Source organism: Geotrypetes seraphini, chromosome 17 (assembly GCF_902459505.1).
Source record: "Geotrypetes seraphini chromosome 17, aGeoSer1.1, whole genome shotgun sequence".
In the NCBI taxonomy this organism is placed as follows: Eukaryota; Metazoa; Chordata; class Amphibia; order Gymnophiona; family Dermophiidae; genus Geotrypetes; species Geotrypetes seraphini.
Window position 1 is genome coordinate 23664392 of NC_047100.1, and position 14910 is coordinate 23679301.

The 14910-nt window shown below is 47.8% G+C and overlaps 1 protein-coding gene across 3 annotated transcripts in view; it reads right to left on the reverse strand.

Annotated features, from left to right (window-relative positions):
• LRIG1 (leucine rich repeats and immunoglobulin like domains 1) overlaps positions 1-14910 on the reverse strand; it is a 169331-nt gene that overhangs the window by 3765 nt on the left and 150656 nt on the right. For all 3 annotated transcript variants that reach the window (XM_033926092.1, XM_033926091.1, XM_033926090.1), the window contains exons 16-18: positions 12539-12658; positions 4945-5043; positions 721-1002 (exon numbers count right to left, since the gene is read on the reverse strand). In XM_033926092.1, the coding sequence (XP_033781983.1) occupies positions 721-1002; positions 4945-5043; positions 12539-12658 (501 nt within the window). The remainder of the gene's footprint in view (positions 1-720; positions 1003-4944; positions 5044-12538; positions 12659-14910) is intronic.

The window sequence follows — 14910 nt, forward strand, 5'->3', positions numbered from 1 at the left end:
GATTTTTGCAGTATTCTAGCAATTACCACATGGTAACGCATGCATTAAGTGCTGGTTGTGTCAGGGAGGCATGGCATGGATAGAACATAGGTGTAGAAGCTCCCATGTTAATTGCATTCAGATACCGCACACTAATGGGGAATTTAACATAGGACTAGATGCCGTGTTATACTCATATTTGCAGCTATAGTGTTGTAAAGTCTGGTGCTAAACCAATTACTGCACATCATTATCAAAATGTTGCAGAGAGACTTGAATATTCACCCCTCTACCATCTCAGGTACACAAATACAGGGCCTCAAACATTAAAATACCTACTGTACCTGAATGAATACCCCTTCAAGCTTTTGGACTCAAAGGTAATATATAATACATTAAATAAATAAAATAAAAAGTTAAATTTGAGTTATGCATATGGCTGGGTAAATAAACTCCACTGGGAGAAACAGGGCTTGTATTATTTAATGTACATTAATAAATGAGCCTCCGCTATACATTCATGCTCCTCCTCTTCAGTGGGGAAATAATTACTATAACTCATCTCGAGTTTGGGTTTGCGAAGGCAAGAATTCACATTTAAAATGCAAAAGCCTCACTCTACTTGTAAAGAAACTAAGAATACTTAACAACTACAAAGTAAACAAAGGAAATCTTTTATAGCTTTCTTGCAAAAGGTTAAGGATTTGAATCACATTGCAGTAGGAAGTGAAATAGCCATACCTCTTCTGTCTAAATGTAGTGCTTGTGGCTTTTGTGGAGACAGTTCTCTCATTCTGTCATGATTGCTGGGGTACACAGAGCCAGTGGAATCTGTTCCATTACTGCATATGTCTCCATTGCAAAGCTCAGACTTTAAAATATTTGCACCCTCTCTGCTGCGATCGCCACTATTTAATGTCTTCTGATAAAAGCTTTCCATAGGTTTGAATGTCTGGAGATGGTATTCCTGCCCCATAGATGTGCTGTCATTACAGACTGTGGACATGACTGGCAAACTGTACTCTTATTAGAGAAAGGACAAAAGAATAAAACAAGGGGGGGGGGTTAATAAAGTGGCAACTACATTCCATTAAACCAAAGTCAATGGTTTGAAAAACAGGCTTTTGTATCCCTGCCCCACTATTGGTTTAAAGAAGCATTCCTAGTACAAAGATTGCCTTTTCATGTTGGATATTAGAAGTGTTGAACCATTTTGAAATGTCTTCCTGTTCCCATTATTAATCTTTAAGTTATTTTGAACAGGCACAAGACTCGACAGCCTGTCTAATTTGACTGTGCTGTGAACACCTGGAAGTAGGTCTTCTGGAAAATAGGGGCTAAAAGTCTTAGGTGGCAATCAGTTTTACCTAAGGGTCTACAGCAATCAAAGCAAAATAACAAGCTTTCATTGCCATGGGTACAAAAGCATTCCAACATTTGTGCCTGCTTTTTGCTAGGTAAGAACTTAAGGAATAAAATATGGATATGAAAATGCAGTCTGTGAACATTTTTCTCCTCTCCCTTTAGAATGCCTTCCCTAACCAAATCTATAATGAATGCTTAAGACTTTAAAAAAAACAAAAAAAACTTCAGAAAGCATTTGGGGATCGGCCTTCTCTGTGGCACAACATCTTGAGTTTACTGACCCATTGTATTTATAATTTTTGTAATTAGAATCTATCTGTTTTTTCTGTTAGCTTGTGATGTGTGAATGATTATTTTCCTATTACACAATGGCATTCCATTCCATTTCTTTCTTTTTTTTTTAATCTTTATTCATTTTAAAACTTACAATAAGTGTGTCAACAAATAATAACATTTTAACTTAAATACAACACTTAATATTCTGCAATAATCCATTTCAAAAAACTTATCTCCCTCCCTCCCATTCCAAATCAATTTTTAAATCACATAAGTTCTTTATACAAAGATCAGAATCAACCCCTCCCCCTCCTTGGATATGCATCAATGCATAATGGCATTCCATTTCTACTCTAAACCTTTATCTTTTAAAATTGTTTGATGCTCACAGGAAGAGCAATATATTGCATTCAAATAAACAATATGCCACTTCGAATGGCTTCTGGCAATTGGAACAGAACTACATACATAGTGTTGAGGGTGGGAGGTTTTCATGCAGCTCATTTACACAGGTTTATACTTTGAGTGAAATAGTGTTGTGGCTGTGTTCACTTTTAAAAATAAAAGTATCTTACAAAACTGCTCTAAATATACTAAAGCAGGGGAGGGGGGAGATGACGAGGGTACCTCTTCTCCCTTGTAACCCCCCCAAAAAACCCCCAAAACTGTTGTAACTTCACTGGAAATGTCCAGTTAGCTCTTTTATAATCCGCCTTGAACTGCAAGGTATAGGCGGAATAGAAGTCCCTAATGTAATGTAATAGGAAGGACAGAAGGACCATCAGGTATGAAGAAAGAGAGAGAACCTGAAATAGAAGAAGGAATAAGACCACGCCCAGAAGGAAAGAAAACCTTGAACAAGAAAGAAGATAATGGAGAAGAAAAGAGGTCAACATAGTGGGGGATTATAAGAGTCCAACCACTCCCCCCAAGATAAGGATTATATATATATTAGTCTTATAGCCCGTTACATTAATGGGTGCTAGAATATATGTGTGTGTGTCTGTCTTTATTTCTTTCTCTCTCTCTCTCTCCTTAGCCTGTTTCTGTCTTTCTTTTTCCTCGGCTGTCCACCACCACCCCTGCCTGCTCCCCACGCAGCCATAGGGAAACAGTGATTTAATTCCCCAAAAGTCACCAAAAGATATCCACCTAAATTTCTGCACACTCCCCCATCTACTAAAACAAAATGGGACCACAATCCATTCATCTTGAGTCAGTTTCAAAATCAGAATGCTGCCTGCACTGAACTGTGAGCAAAAAAAAATAATAAAAATTAATGACTCAGGCAATGTGACATGAGCAGCAAAATATGTTTTTGCTGAGTGAGTTATTCACTATTAATGGCAAAATTCACTGCAGATCTTTGCACAACAACAAAAATAAATTCCACCATTGTGGTGGAAAAAGTGTTCAATAGTAACAGATTTGGTAATAAATTCTAAGATAGTTTCTTATCAAACTTTCTGTAGCCCTGATAACCAGAAGCTTATTTTTCATTCAAGCTATGCTTTTGGCCTTCGTACAGTTTCAAGACATCATCAGAGACGCGGCAAGCAAATCAGGGCAGTAGAAGGGCCCAAAGCAGCGTGTAAAGACTGCTGCACACGCTGCTGGAATCACCAGGTTCATAGTCGGGACCGCGGGAAGGGAAGGGGGGGGCGGCAAAGGACTCTGCAGCCGCTGACAGCCACAACGGCCTACAGCTGCCGCTGCGGCCTACATCACCTCGGGGGGATTCTCGCGCATGCGCACTCCTACCTGTGGTGCCCTACAGCACACAGAAAACAGGCGCACGCAGGTGGGAGTGCGCATGCACGCTTAGGGCTTTATTATATTAGATAGGAGGATGGAGGGGGGAAAGGAAGGACTTTGGTGTTTTTTTTTATATGGGGTATGTTCTTATACAATAAGTCTTGTGTACTGTGTTCTTTAAGGGTACATGATTTCGGAAATGGGTTAAGGGGGAAGGGAGATTGCGATATGTCATGACAAAAACTTTTGAATTGAATTCCCTTTACTGTTTTTGAACATTGTTCTTTATTGGTGTTAAAACAAACAAAAAAAAGGGGGGGGGGAGAAAAGATTCATGATGGATGAGGGAGAGAGCCCTGAACTATAGAAGAGGAAGAAATCTAGCACAATTTTAGAAGAAATAAAGATAAATAGAAAATAGGAAGAACAGGGGAAAAAAACAGGCAGAAAAGAATAGGAAGATGAGAAAAGAGCCCAGCAGAGGAGGTCAAAGACAAGTATATAAATATCCTTCTGAAAGGAGAAGACAGAAGAAAGCACTGAAAAAGGAAAAGAACAAATAAAGACAACCAAAACAGAGAGAGGGAGTAAAAAAAAGAAGAGCAAACAATGAGAGACATGCTAGGTAAGAATATTAAGCAAGAGACACCAAATCTAGACAGCTATTATATTCTGAAAGATACGAGAAGATGCTGAATAGTTCTCAGCCCAACCAAGAAGAGAATGATGTGACTATGGTTCAAACAATGTCAACTTTCCTAAAAATATGTGAATCAAATGCATTCAATAGACATTAAACATATTCTTCCTATTTGGATCTTCAGAGTCTTGCGCAGTAGTCTAACTCATTTCTTTTAAAAAAAAAATTATTCATTTTTAGAACATCAATTGTGAACAAAAGATGCATTTGCATAAATTATTATCATTACAGCACAATATACTTAATAGAATAAAAACAAGACTTACCTTGCTGCAAAGGAGCGTCGGGGCCAGCAGCACTCACGGGTCAACATACACAGAAGGCCGCAGTGATAAGGCTGCGAAGCAGCCTGTGAGTGCTGCTGGCCCGATGCTCCTTTACAGCAAGGTATTTATGGTCGCGGTCGGCGGGGATCGGTTGGGAGGGAAGGATGGAGGGGGGGGTGGTGCTCAAGGGTTCTGCTGCACAGGGATGGGAGGGAGAGGAGGAAAGATGCTGCATATGTGTGGAAGAGAAAGGAAAGAGGAAGAATTGGGATGAAGGAGAGGAAGAGAGAGATGATCATGTACATACCCCCAAAATAAGACCTAGTATGTTTTTAGGACCCAAAATTAATATAAGACACTGTCTTATTTTCAGGGAAACACAGTAGTAACCATAACAATTGTTAAATGAGGTGGGTAATAAATAGTTGGGGAGTAACCACATTTTGAAAGAGGAGGTAGGACATTAAGGAAGCTCAGAGGAATTAAAGTGATGTCCTGCCTTTTTTTAAGAGGGAAGGTAAAGAATACTAAAAACAAAGAACATATAAAATATGATCTGGAGGTGTTTTATGCCAAATTTTTTCCATCCAAGGTGCTTCATACCTGTTTTTCCTGGAATAAGTTCCCCATTAGCAGTGTCCTCAGTTTTATATGTGCAATTTGCATTGCATCCAATACAGAGCTGTGGCTGAATGCACATGCCTGAAAAAGAAAAGCCAACTGAGTGAAGGCTCTACTCATCTGTTCCTCCAACACCAGTTATTATCATAACTGTTTCCAATAAATACAAAAGCATACGGTGAATCTCATTCTGTGTGTGTGCTAGTAAAACTACCTGCTCAACTTAGATGAGAACTTATCAAGGTGCCATAAAAGAATTTTATTATTTTTTTTACTGAACTCTGATTCCCCACAGGATTCAGCAACCTGCGAGATCCCTGGTATCATGGCTTGCTGAATTGCATGAAAAAAAGAATGCTGCTGCTTGCTAGCAACGTTCTTCTTTGTGCCCTGGAGCATCAGGCCACAGAGCCAATCCACACGGGGCTCTTTGTAACAGCACCCCTCCTCCTCCTCCCCCAAATCCATGCAGCATCCTTTCCTCTTGACCCCTGCTCCTCCCCCTCCTATATACAGCATCTTTCAATCCACAAGGCCCCTCTGCCTTTACCTGATGATTGCTGGGCAGGAGCAATCCCTCTTTGCTCCTGGCTCAGCTGGCATCACATCCAAAATGCTGTGACTACCGCTAGAGGAAATTTCTTTATATGAAATATGACCTCTAATAGCAGTCAAATGAAACTATCACTAGGAGTGCTATTTTGAATGTGGCACTGACTTGGCAAGAGCGAGGGGAGATTGCTCTTCCTTGGCATCCCTTGGACCACCAGGTAGGAGTCTTGCATTGAAAGATTCTGCATGGGAATTATAGGTACATCCATTGTTTTTCCAAATTTTAAGAAAATCAAAAGGCACAAATTAATAGTGTTTATTATGAATTTCTGTACACTTGATGAAAGTTTAAAAATCAATAAAGAATAAAAAAAAAAAAAAGCTGACTAATAATGAGGCAAATGACTACTAGATCTGAGATGTGAAAGACCATGAAAAAATTCAGGAAAGCCAACTCAATTTTTTTTTTGCCCAAGGATATAAGTGGAAATACTAGAAATGTTTAGAAATTTACCAGGTATTTTATAGCTCTAACAATGGTTCTCAAACTAATAGGTTGTCAGGATATTCACAAAAAATATGTATAAGAGCATACATTAAAGACAAAGGAGAAATTAGGTTCTTACCTGCTAATTTACTTTCTTTTAGCTTCTCCAGACCAGTAGAGGTTAACTTTACGAGTGGGTATATATCTAATCATGACCAGCAGGTGGAGACTGAAAACAAAACTTTGGGACAGTATATCCTAGCCCCTCCTCTCTATTTCCCTCAGTCTGCCGAATAGCCAAGCAGAACCAAGAACTGGAAAAAAACAGAGAGAAAAAACAATACTCCGAAAGGAGTAACAAATAACATACCCAAAATGCTGTTGGAAAATGCAGAGGAGAAATTCCCGAAGGAAGAATGTCCCCACAGCTCGCCAGCTAAGCCAGCCGAGCCACAGCCGCTGTTCTTCAATTCTCCCCGGCCCTAGAAAAATACTAGAACCCGCAGCAAAAACTAAAAACTGCCCGCGCAACAGCCCCAACAACAAACAACAACAGACAGGGTGGGGACCTCTACTGGTCTGGAGAAGCTAAAAGAAAGTAAATTAGCAGGTAAGAACCTAATTTCTCCTTCTTTAGCACTCTCCAGACCAGTAGAGGTTAACTTTACGAGTGGGACGTACCAAAGCAGTCCCTCTTACGGGCGGGACCCCCGAAGGGCCGAAACCAGAACACGCTCACCGAACACCGCGTCCCGACGCGCCGGAACATCTACCCGATAATGTCGAACAAAGGAATGCAAGGAGGACCAAACCGCAGCCTTACAAATATCCACTGGAGGCACGAGCGACGACTCAGCCCAAGAAGCCGCCTGACCCCGAGTGGAAGGAGCCTTGAGAAACTCCGGAACAGGCTTCTGTTTCAGAAGATAAGCGGAAGCAATCGCCTCCTTGATCCAGCGCGCAATAATAGCCTTAGAAGCGCCAGCACCCCGACGAGGACCCGCCAGAAGGACAAAGAGATGATCGGATTTCCGGAATTCCCGAGTCCGCTGCACATAAGAGCGGAGAACCCGACCGACATCCAACTTGCGCAGCTGCTGTTGCTCAGACGAGCCCTCCCGATTTCCCAAGACCGGGAGGACCACCGATTGATTGACCTGAAAAGAAGACACTACTTTCGGCAGAAAGGAAGGAACAGGCCACAAGACGACCCGCTCCCTAGAAAACTCCAAGAAGGGAGCCCTACAAGAGAACGCCTGCAGCTCAGAAACACGCCTAGCAGACGTAATGGCCACCAAAAAGACCACCTTCAAAGTAAGGTCCTTCAAAGAACAGCCATCCAAAGGCTCAAAAGGCGGACGCGCCAGAACCGAGAGAACCAGATTGAGATCCCAAGAGGGAACCGAGGGCCGAATGGGAGGCCGAAGCAACTTGGCCACCCGCAAAACCCGAATCACATCAGGAAGGGCCGACAAACGCTGACCTGACACCAACCCTCGAAAAGCCGACAGGGCCGCAAGATGCACCCGGAGAGAAGACCAAGCCAGGCCTCTATCCAGGCCATTCTGCAAGAATTCTAGAATGTGAGGCAGGGAAGCGCGAAAAGAGACCACTCCCCGCGCCCGGCACCATCCCTCAAAGAGACGCCAAACCCGCACATAAGCCCGAGAGGTAGAAAGCCTACGGGACCCCAAGAGTGTAGAAATTACCTTGCCTGAATAACCCTTCCTGCTCAGGCGACCCCTTTCAAGAGCCACGCCGTAAGACAGAAGGGAGACGGGTCGAACATGGGACCCTGCGTCAGAAGGTCGTCCAAGAGAGGCAGAGGAAGAGGATCCGCCACCAGATGCCTCACCAAATCCGCATACCACGGACGCCGAGGCCAATCCGGAGCCACCAGAACCACCAGTTCCGGATGGCGAACAATGCGAAGAAGTACTCTGCCCACCAGCGGCCAAGGAGGGAACACATACAGGAGCCCCTCCATTGGCCACGGCTGGACCAGAGCATCCAGACCCTCGGCCAGACTGTCCCTGCGCCGACTGAAGAAGCGGGGCACTTTGGCGTTGCCACTCGTGGCCATCAGGTCCATCAGGGGCTGCCCCCAAGCCTGCACTATCAACCGAAACGCTCCGGCGCCGAGAAACCACTCTCCTGGATCCAGGAAGTGACGACTGAGGAAGTCTGCCTGAACATTTTCTACCCCGGCTATATGAGAAGTCGAGAGGTCCATAAGATGGGACTCCGCCCAAACCATGAGCCGAGCCGCCTCCTGCGCCACAGGAGTGCTCTTGGTGCCCCCCTGACGATTGACATAAGCCATCGCCGTGGCATTGTCCGACAGGACTCTGACCGACTTGCCCAGCAAAAGGGAGTGGAAAGCTAACAGCGCCAGCCTGACCGCTCTGGTCTCCAACACGTTGATCGACCAGGAGGCCTCCTCCGCGGACCAGGTGCCCCGAGCTGAGTGGCCCATAAACTGAGCCCCCCAACCGAGGAGACTCGCATCCGTAAGGAGCACCGTCCACTGCGGGAGATCCAGACCCACCCCCTGAACCAGGTGAGGGGTCCGGAGCCACCAGCGCAGACTGCAGCGCGCCAAGCCTCGCAGGGGAACCGGAACATCCAAATCTTGCCTCCGGGGAGACCACCTCCGGAGCAGAGCATACTGAAGAGGACGCATGTGGGCCCGCGCCCACCTCACCACGTCCAGGGACGCCGCCATTGACCCCAGGACTTGGAGGAAATCCTGCGCCCGAGTACCCCGGGACGCCAAAAGCAGGCGAATCTGAGATTGCAATTTGCTCACCCGGGCCTCTGGAAGGAAGACCTTCCCCAAGGAGGTGTCGAACATAACCCCAAGGCACTCCAGACGCTGAGCCGGGACCAACCGACTCTTGGAAAGGTTGACCACCCAGCCCAGCGACCGGAGAAACTCCACCACCCGAGCCGTAACCCGGGAGCTCTCCTGCAACGACTTTGCCCGAATCAACCAGTCGTCCAGGTAGGGGTGAACCAGGATGCCCACCGACCGCAAGGCTGCCGCGACGACCACCATTACCTTGGTGAACGTCCGAGGAGCCGTGGCCAGACCAAAGGGAAGCGCACAGAACTGAAAGTGCCGCCCCAAGATCGCAAAGCGAAGGAAGCGCTGATGAGAGGCCCGAATTGGAACCTGCAAGTAGGCCTCCGTCAGCTCGAGAGACGTAAGAAACTCCCCCGGCTGAACCGCCAGAATGACCGACCGCAGCGTTTCCATGCGGAAAGACGGAATCTTGAGAGCTCTGTTGACCCCTTTCAAATCCAGGATGGGCCGAAAGGTCCCCTCCTTTATGGCCACCACAAAGGGTCTGACGAAAAGCCTGCGTCTTCCATGGAGTCTGACATGGAGAAGCGAGAAAAAAGGTCCGGCAGAGAGCGGGTGAACTCCAGAGCGTAACCGTCCCGCACCACCTCAAGGACCCACTGATCGGACGTGATCTCGGCCCATTTGGGGAAAAATTTGCGCAACCGGGCCCCCCACCGGAACCAAAGGGGGCGCCGGCAAGGAGTCATTGCGCAGGACGGGAAGCGGGCGCTGGAAGAACCGACCCCGGGAAAACCCCGGAGACTGGAAAGAAGCAGCCCCACGCCCAGGGCGATACTTGCGAAATTCCCGCAAACGCCCCCGGGCCGCACCCCCCCGAGACGCCGGGCGGGCACGGTCCTCCGGCAGACGGGGAACTTTCGAGTCCGACAGAGTCTGAATCAACTTATCCAAGTCCTCTCCAAATAAAAACGACCCCCGAAAGGGAAATTTAGTAAGCTTAGCTTTGGACGCAGCATCCGCCGCCCAAGCGCGCAGCCACAACACACGCCTTGCGGCCACGCCAAAAGCCATAGACTTAGCCGAGATCCGCACCAAGTCATAGAGAGCATCTGAGAGGAATGAGGCCGCCATCTCAATCTTCGCTACCTCCTGATCCACCAGAGACCAGTCGTCAGACTCTCGATCCAAGACCCGCTCCGCCCACCGAAACACGGCGCGAGCGACCAGTCCCCCACAAATAGCCGCCTGGACCCCAAAGGCAGAGACCTGAAAATTTTGCTTAAGGATGTTCTCCAATTTGCGCTCCTCAGAGTCCCGCAAGGCAGAACCGCCCTCAACATGCACGGTATGCCGCTTGGAAATTGCCGAGACCACCGCATCCACGACTGGCGAAGCTAACGTAGCCCGATCCCCTTCAGGAATGGGATACAGGCGAGCCATGCTGCGCGCCAGCCGAAACGGCGTCTCCGGCGTTTTCCACTGCTCCAGAATAATATCCCGAATATCCTGATGCATAGGAAAAGAGCGGGAAACGGAACGGATCCCCCGTAACAGGGGGTCCCCCACACGCGGAGTCCCCGGCGGCGCGTCCTCAAAACGCCAAACCGAAGAAACCTGCTGAAAAAGGTCAGGCAGCTCATCTTTCTGAAAAAGGCGCACAACGGACGCCTCGTCACTGGAGAACGGGAAATCCGACAACCCGCCGCCAGCTTCCGTCCCCTCCAGAGGGTCCTGGAATTCCTCCGAAGGGTCCAGGTCCTCCTCCAGACCGACACGTTCCTCCGACCACAAATTATCGTCCCACGACACCCGCGGACGCTTGGACAAGGGAGGCGGCGGAGGGGACGTCACGTCAGACGAGAGAGGCAAAGCCGCAGGGAGCGCGGAGGAAACCCCACCCCCCGAAACCCCCTGGGCGCAACCGGGACCCCCAGCCGCCTGAAAATAGGCTCTGCATAAAGAAAAGAAAAATTCAGGGGAAAACCCCCCGAGGGTCCCAAGGGACTCCCTGCCACAGCAGGGGACCCAGCAGAACCTTGCCCCTGCATAGTCAAAACAGGGGGAAGGTCACCTGAGGTGGAAGACAAAATGGAGGGGCCAGACAGAGAAGATGGCGGTTTTCCCGCCAAAAAAGCTCCCTCCATAGCCTGAAGCGGCTGAGAAACCTGAATAGTCTCAGCCGCTAAAGCAGGCAAGCCGGCATCAGCTGTCAAAAAATCAGCTGAGAGGGAATCCTCTAAAACCCGACCGTCGGCGGCTCGGGGATTCCCTCCGTGGGCGGACGGAGAAGACCGGGCTTCCCCACCGTTCCCTGCCGACTCGCGAGGCACCATCGGCGGGGAGCTCTGGGCGCCTGCAGCCGCTGCCGACGGAGCTCCACCACCTCACCGACCCAAACCGCCGAGTTCAGGCCGGCCGCGAGTGCCTCGCGGCTGGACTAAATTTGTGTCCTACTCCCCCGGAGAAGGGCACAATTGCTCCATACGCGACCTAGCTAGAAAAAAGTGCCGGTTACATGAAAAAATACAGTAAAATACAGTTTTCTTAAAGGGAAACAACCCTCCAGACCAGCACTACCTCAGGATTTTTTTTTTTTTTTTTTTTTACAGAACAGACTCCACAGGCTCTCGAAGCAATATGCCTTGCTTGATTTAGGGGGCAAGGCTTACTGCTGAGGCTCCTCTAAAAAAATGTGGGGAGGTGGAGGAAGTGGGGGGAGGGACCCCGCTCGTGACCCGCCGGGTTTGACACCCCCGAGGTCGGACGAACCCCCAAACAGAGTCCGCCCAAGCTCCGTCCGGCCAAAAACAGGGACAATAAACCCCATAAACAAATTCCAACAGCCCTACCAAGGGAGATGGGTACAGATCACATCAACACCTGCTGGAGACTGAAAGAAGACTGAGGGAAATAGAGAGGAGGGGCTAGGATATACTGTCCCAAAGTTTTGTTTTCAGTCTCCACCTGCTGGTCATGATTAGATATATACCCACTCGTAAAGTTAACCTCTACTGGTCTGGAGAGTGCTAAAGAATTAAGATTTTTGTTATTATTTTTATGTGGTATATATTAGTTGTATATGAATTTGGGAGGGGGGTGGGGGTTAAATCTTCTTGGTGTATGATATGGAAAATTTTTCAAGTGATATTGTATTATATTTGGTTGATATTTACTGTACACTTGATGTAAGTTTAAAAATGAATAAAGAAATTATTTTGTTATGTATGTTTTATTTTTAAAACTCAATAAAAATGATTGAACATTAAAAAAAACAACAACAAAAAAAGACAAATTACGAAGACGCAGACTGGCTCGATATGCAAATAAATGAACTAGCAGACATCCACAGGAGCTCAGTTACTCTCCAATCCAATGTCCTGCAAACTTTGTTGAGCCATGGCACACTACATGTACTGGCTGCGGCTTGAGGCATCCGGAAGTGCGCATGTGCGAAGGCCCTGCAGATGGGCCCTGAGCTGCCAGTGGAGGGTGCCAGTAGGGAAGAGGAGAGAAGAGGCACTGGTACTGGCTGATTGCCTTCAGGATGTGCCACGAGAGGCACGTCCTGTAGGCAGTCAGCCGGCGCTGGCGCCTCTCCTCCTTTCCAGTGTGTCGTGGCACACCTGAAATCTCAGGAGGCACAGTTTGCGATACACTGCTCTAAACCGTCACATTCCATTATACCATTTCCGATATGCACATTTCTGAAATAAAATGTCCAGTCTTACCATTGCTTTCTATATGTCCATTAGGCTGTTGGAGAGTAGTAGCACAGTCAGCTCTAACAACAACTTCCTGTCTGTGGGAAGAGAGGTAATTTGGCACATCTGGAGGCACTATGGTCTCGTCTGCAAAACAAAATGTGACAACCACACATCTAAATCCCTGACAGCACATTTACTGGCTTCTCCATGCCCTTTTCTATATCATTGTAGATTGGGTTTGTGCTGGAAGTTGTTTCTTCAGACCTAATTAGTAGCCTCTTTTCTCTGACAATCACACAGAGAAAAAGCAATGTTACTTACCGTAACAGTTGTTATCCAGGGACAGCAGGCAGCTATTCTCACTAGTGGGTGATGTCATCCGACAGAGCCCCGATACGGACATCTTGCATGCATGTCTTGCTTGAAGAAACTCAGAAGTTTCAAGATGCCCGCACCGCGCATGCGCCAGTGCCTTCCCGCCCGATGGTTCGGGCGTGTCTCCTCAGTTCAGGTAGCTAGCAGAGAAGCCAACCCAGGGGAGGTGGGTGGGACGTGAGAATAGCTGCCTGCTGTCCCTGGATAACAACTGTTACGGTAAGTAACATTGCTTTATCCCAGGACAAGCAGGCAGGTATTCTCACTAGTGGGTGACCTCCAAGCTAACCTCAATGGGATGGTGGGAGAGTTGGCAACTTAGGAGAATAAATTTTGTAACACTGTTTGGCCAAACTGTCCATCCCGTCTGGAGAAAGTATCCAGACAATAATGAGAGGTGAACGTATGAACCGAGGACCAAGTGGCAGCCCTACAAATCTCCTCAATCGGTGTCGATCTGACGAAGGCTACAGAGGCTGCCATTGCTCTGACCCTATGGGCTGTGAGCTTACAGGGAAGGGGTAATCCAGCCTGGGCATAGCAGAAAGAGATACAAGCCGCCATCCAGTTGGAGATGGTGCGCTTCGATACAGGTCGTCCCAACTTGTTTGGATCAAAGGAGACGAAAAGTTGAGGAGCAGTTCTGTGTGGTTTGGTGCGATCCAAGTAGAAAGCCAAAGCACGTTTACAGTCCAGAGTGTGAAGAGCTGATTCTCCAGGATGAGAATGAGGCTTTGAAAAGAACACTGGAAGCACAATGGATTGGTTGAGGTGAAATTCAGAGACCACTTTAGGCAGGAATTTCGGGTGAGTGCGGAGGACCACCTTGTCATGATGGAATACTGTGAAAGGTGGGTCCGCCACCAAGGCCTGAAGCTCACTGACCCTGCGAGCAGATGTGAGGGCCACCAGAAAAACCACTTTCCAAGTGAGAAACTTTAGTGGAGCCTTGCTCAGAGGCTCAAAAGGAGGTTTCATAAGCTGAGAAAGGACAACATTTAGATCCCAAACCACTGGAGGTGGTTTGAGAGGAGGATTGACATGAAAAAGTCCTTTCATAAATCTGGAAACCACAGGATGAGAAGAGAGAGGTTTCCCTTGTAGAGGCTGATGGAAAGCCGCAATAGCACTCAGGTGGACTCGTATAAATGTCGACTTGAGACCAGACTGAGACAGATGTAAAAGATAGTCCAAAACAGAGGATAGGGAGGCTCGCTGAGGCTCCTTAGAATTGGAAATACACCATGAAGAAAATCTAGTCCATTTTTGGGAGTAGCATTGACGAGTAGCAGGCTTCCTGGAAGCCTCCAAGACATCCCTCACCGCCTGGGAAAACTGGTGCGGAGTTACGTTGAGAGGAACCAAGCTGTCAGGTGGAGAGACTGCAGGTTGGGATGAAGCAGAGACTCCTGATGCTGAGTAAGCAGTGAAGGAAACACTGGAAGTAGGTACGGTTCCCTGCTGCTGAGTTGAAGTAGAAGGGAGAACCAAGGTTGCCTGGGCCACCGAGGAGCTATCAGAATCATGGTGGCATGTTCGGACTTCAGCTTGACCAGAGTCTTTTGAATGAGAGGGAATGGCGGAAACGCATACAGAAAGTGATTCCCCCAATCCAGTAGAAAAGCATCTGCCTCGAGGCGATGAGGAGCGTAGATCCTGGAGCAAAACTGAGGCAGCTTGAAATTGTGGGGAGCCGCAAAGAGGTCTATCTGAGGCGTTCCCCACTGAGCAAAGATCTAATGAAGGGGCTTGGAATGGAGTGTCCATTCGTGAGGCTGGAGAAGACGACTCAGTTTGTCCGCCAAGACATTGTCCCTCCCCTGAATGTAGACAGCTTTGAGGAAGGCATTGTGGCGAACCGCCCAATCCCAGACTCTGAGAGCTTCCTGGCAGAGGGAGGCCGAGCCCGTGCCCCCCTGCTTGTTGACATAATACATGGCGACCTGATTGTCGGTGCAAATGAGGACCATCATGTCGTGAAGCAGATGTTGAAAAGCTTGAAGAGCATTGAAGATGGCTCT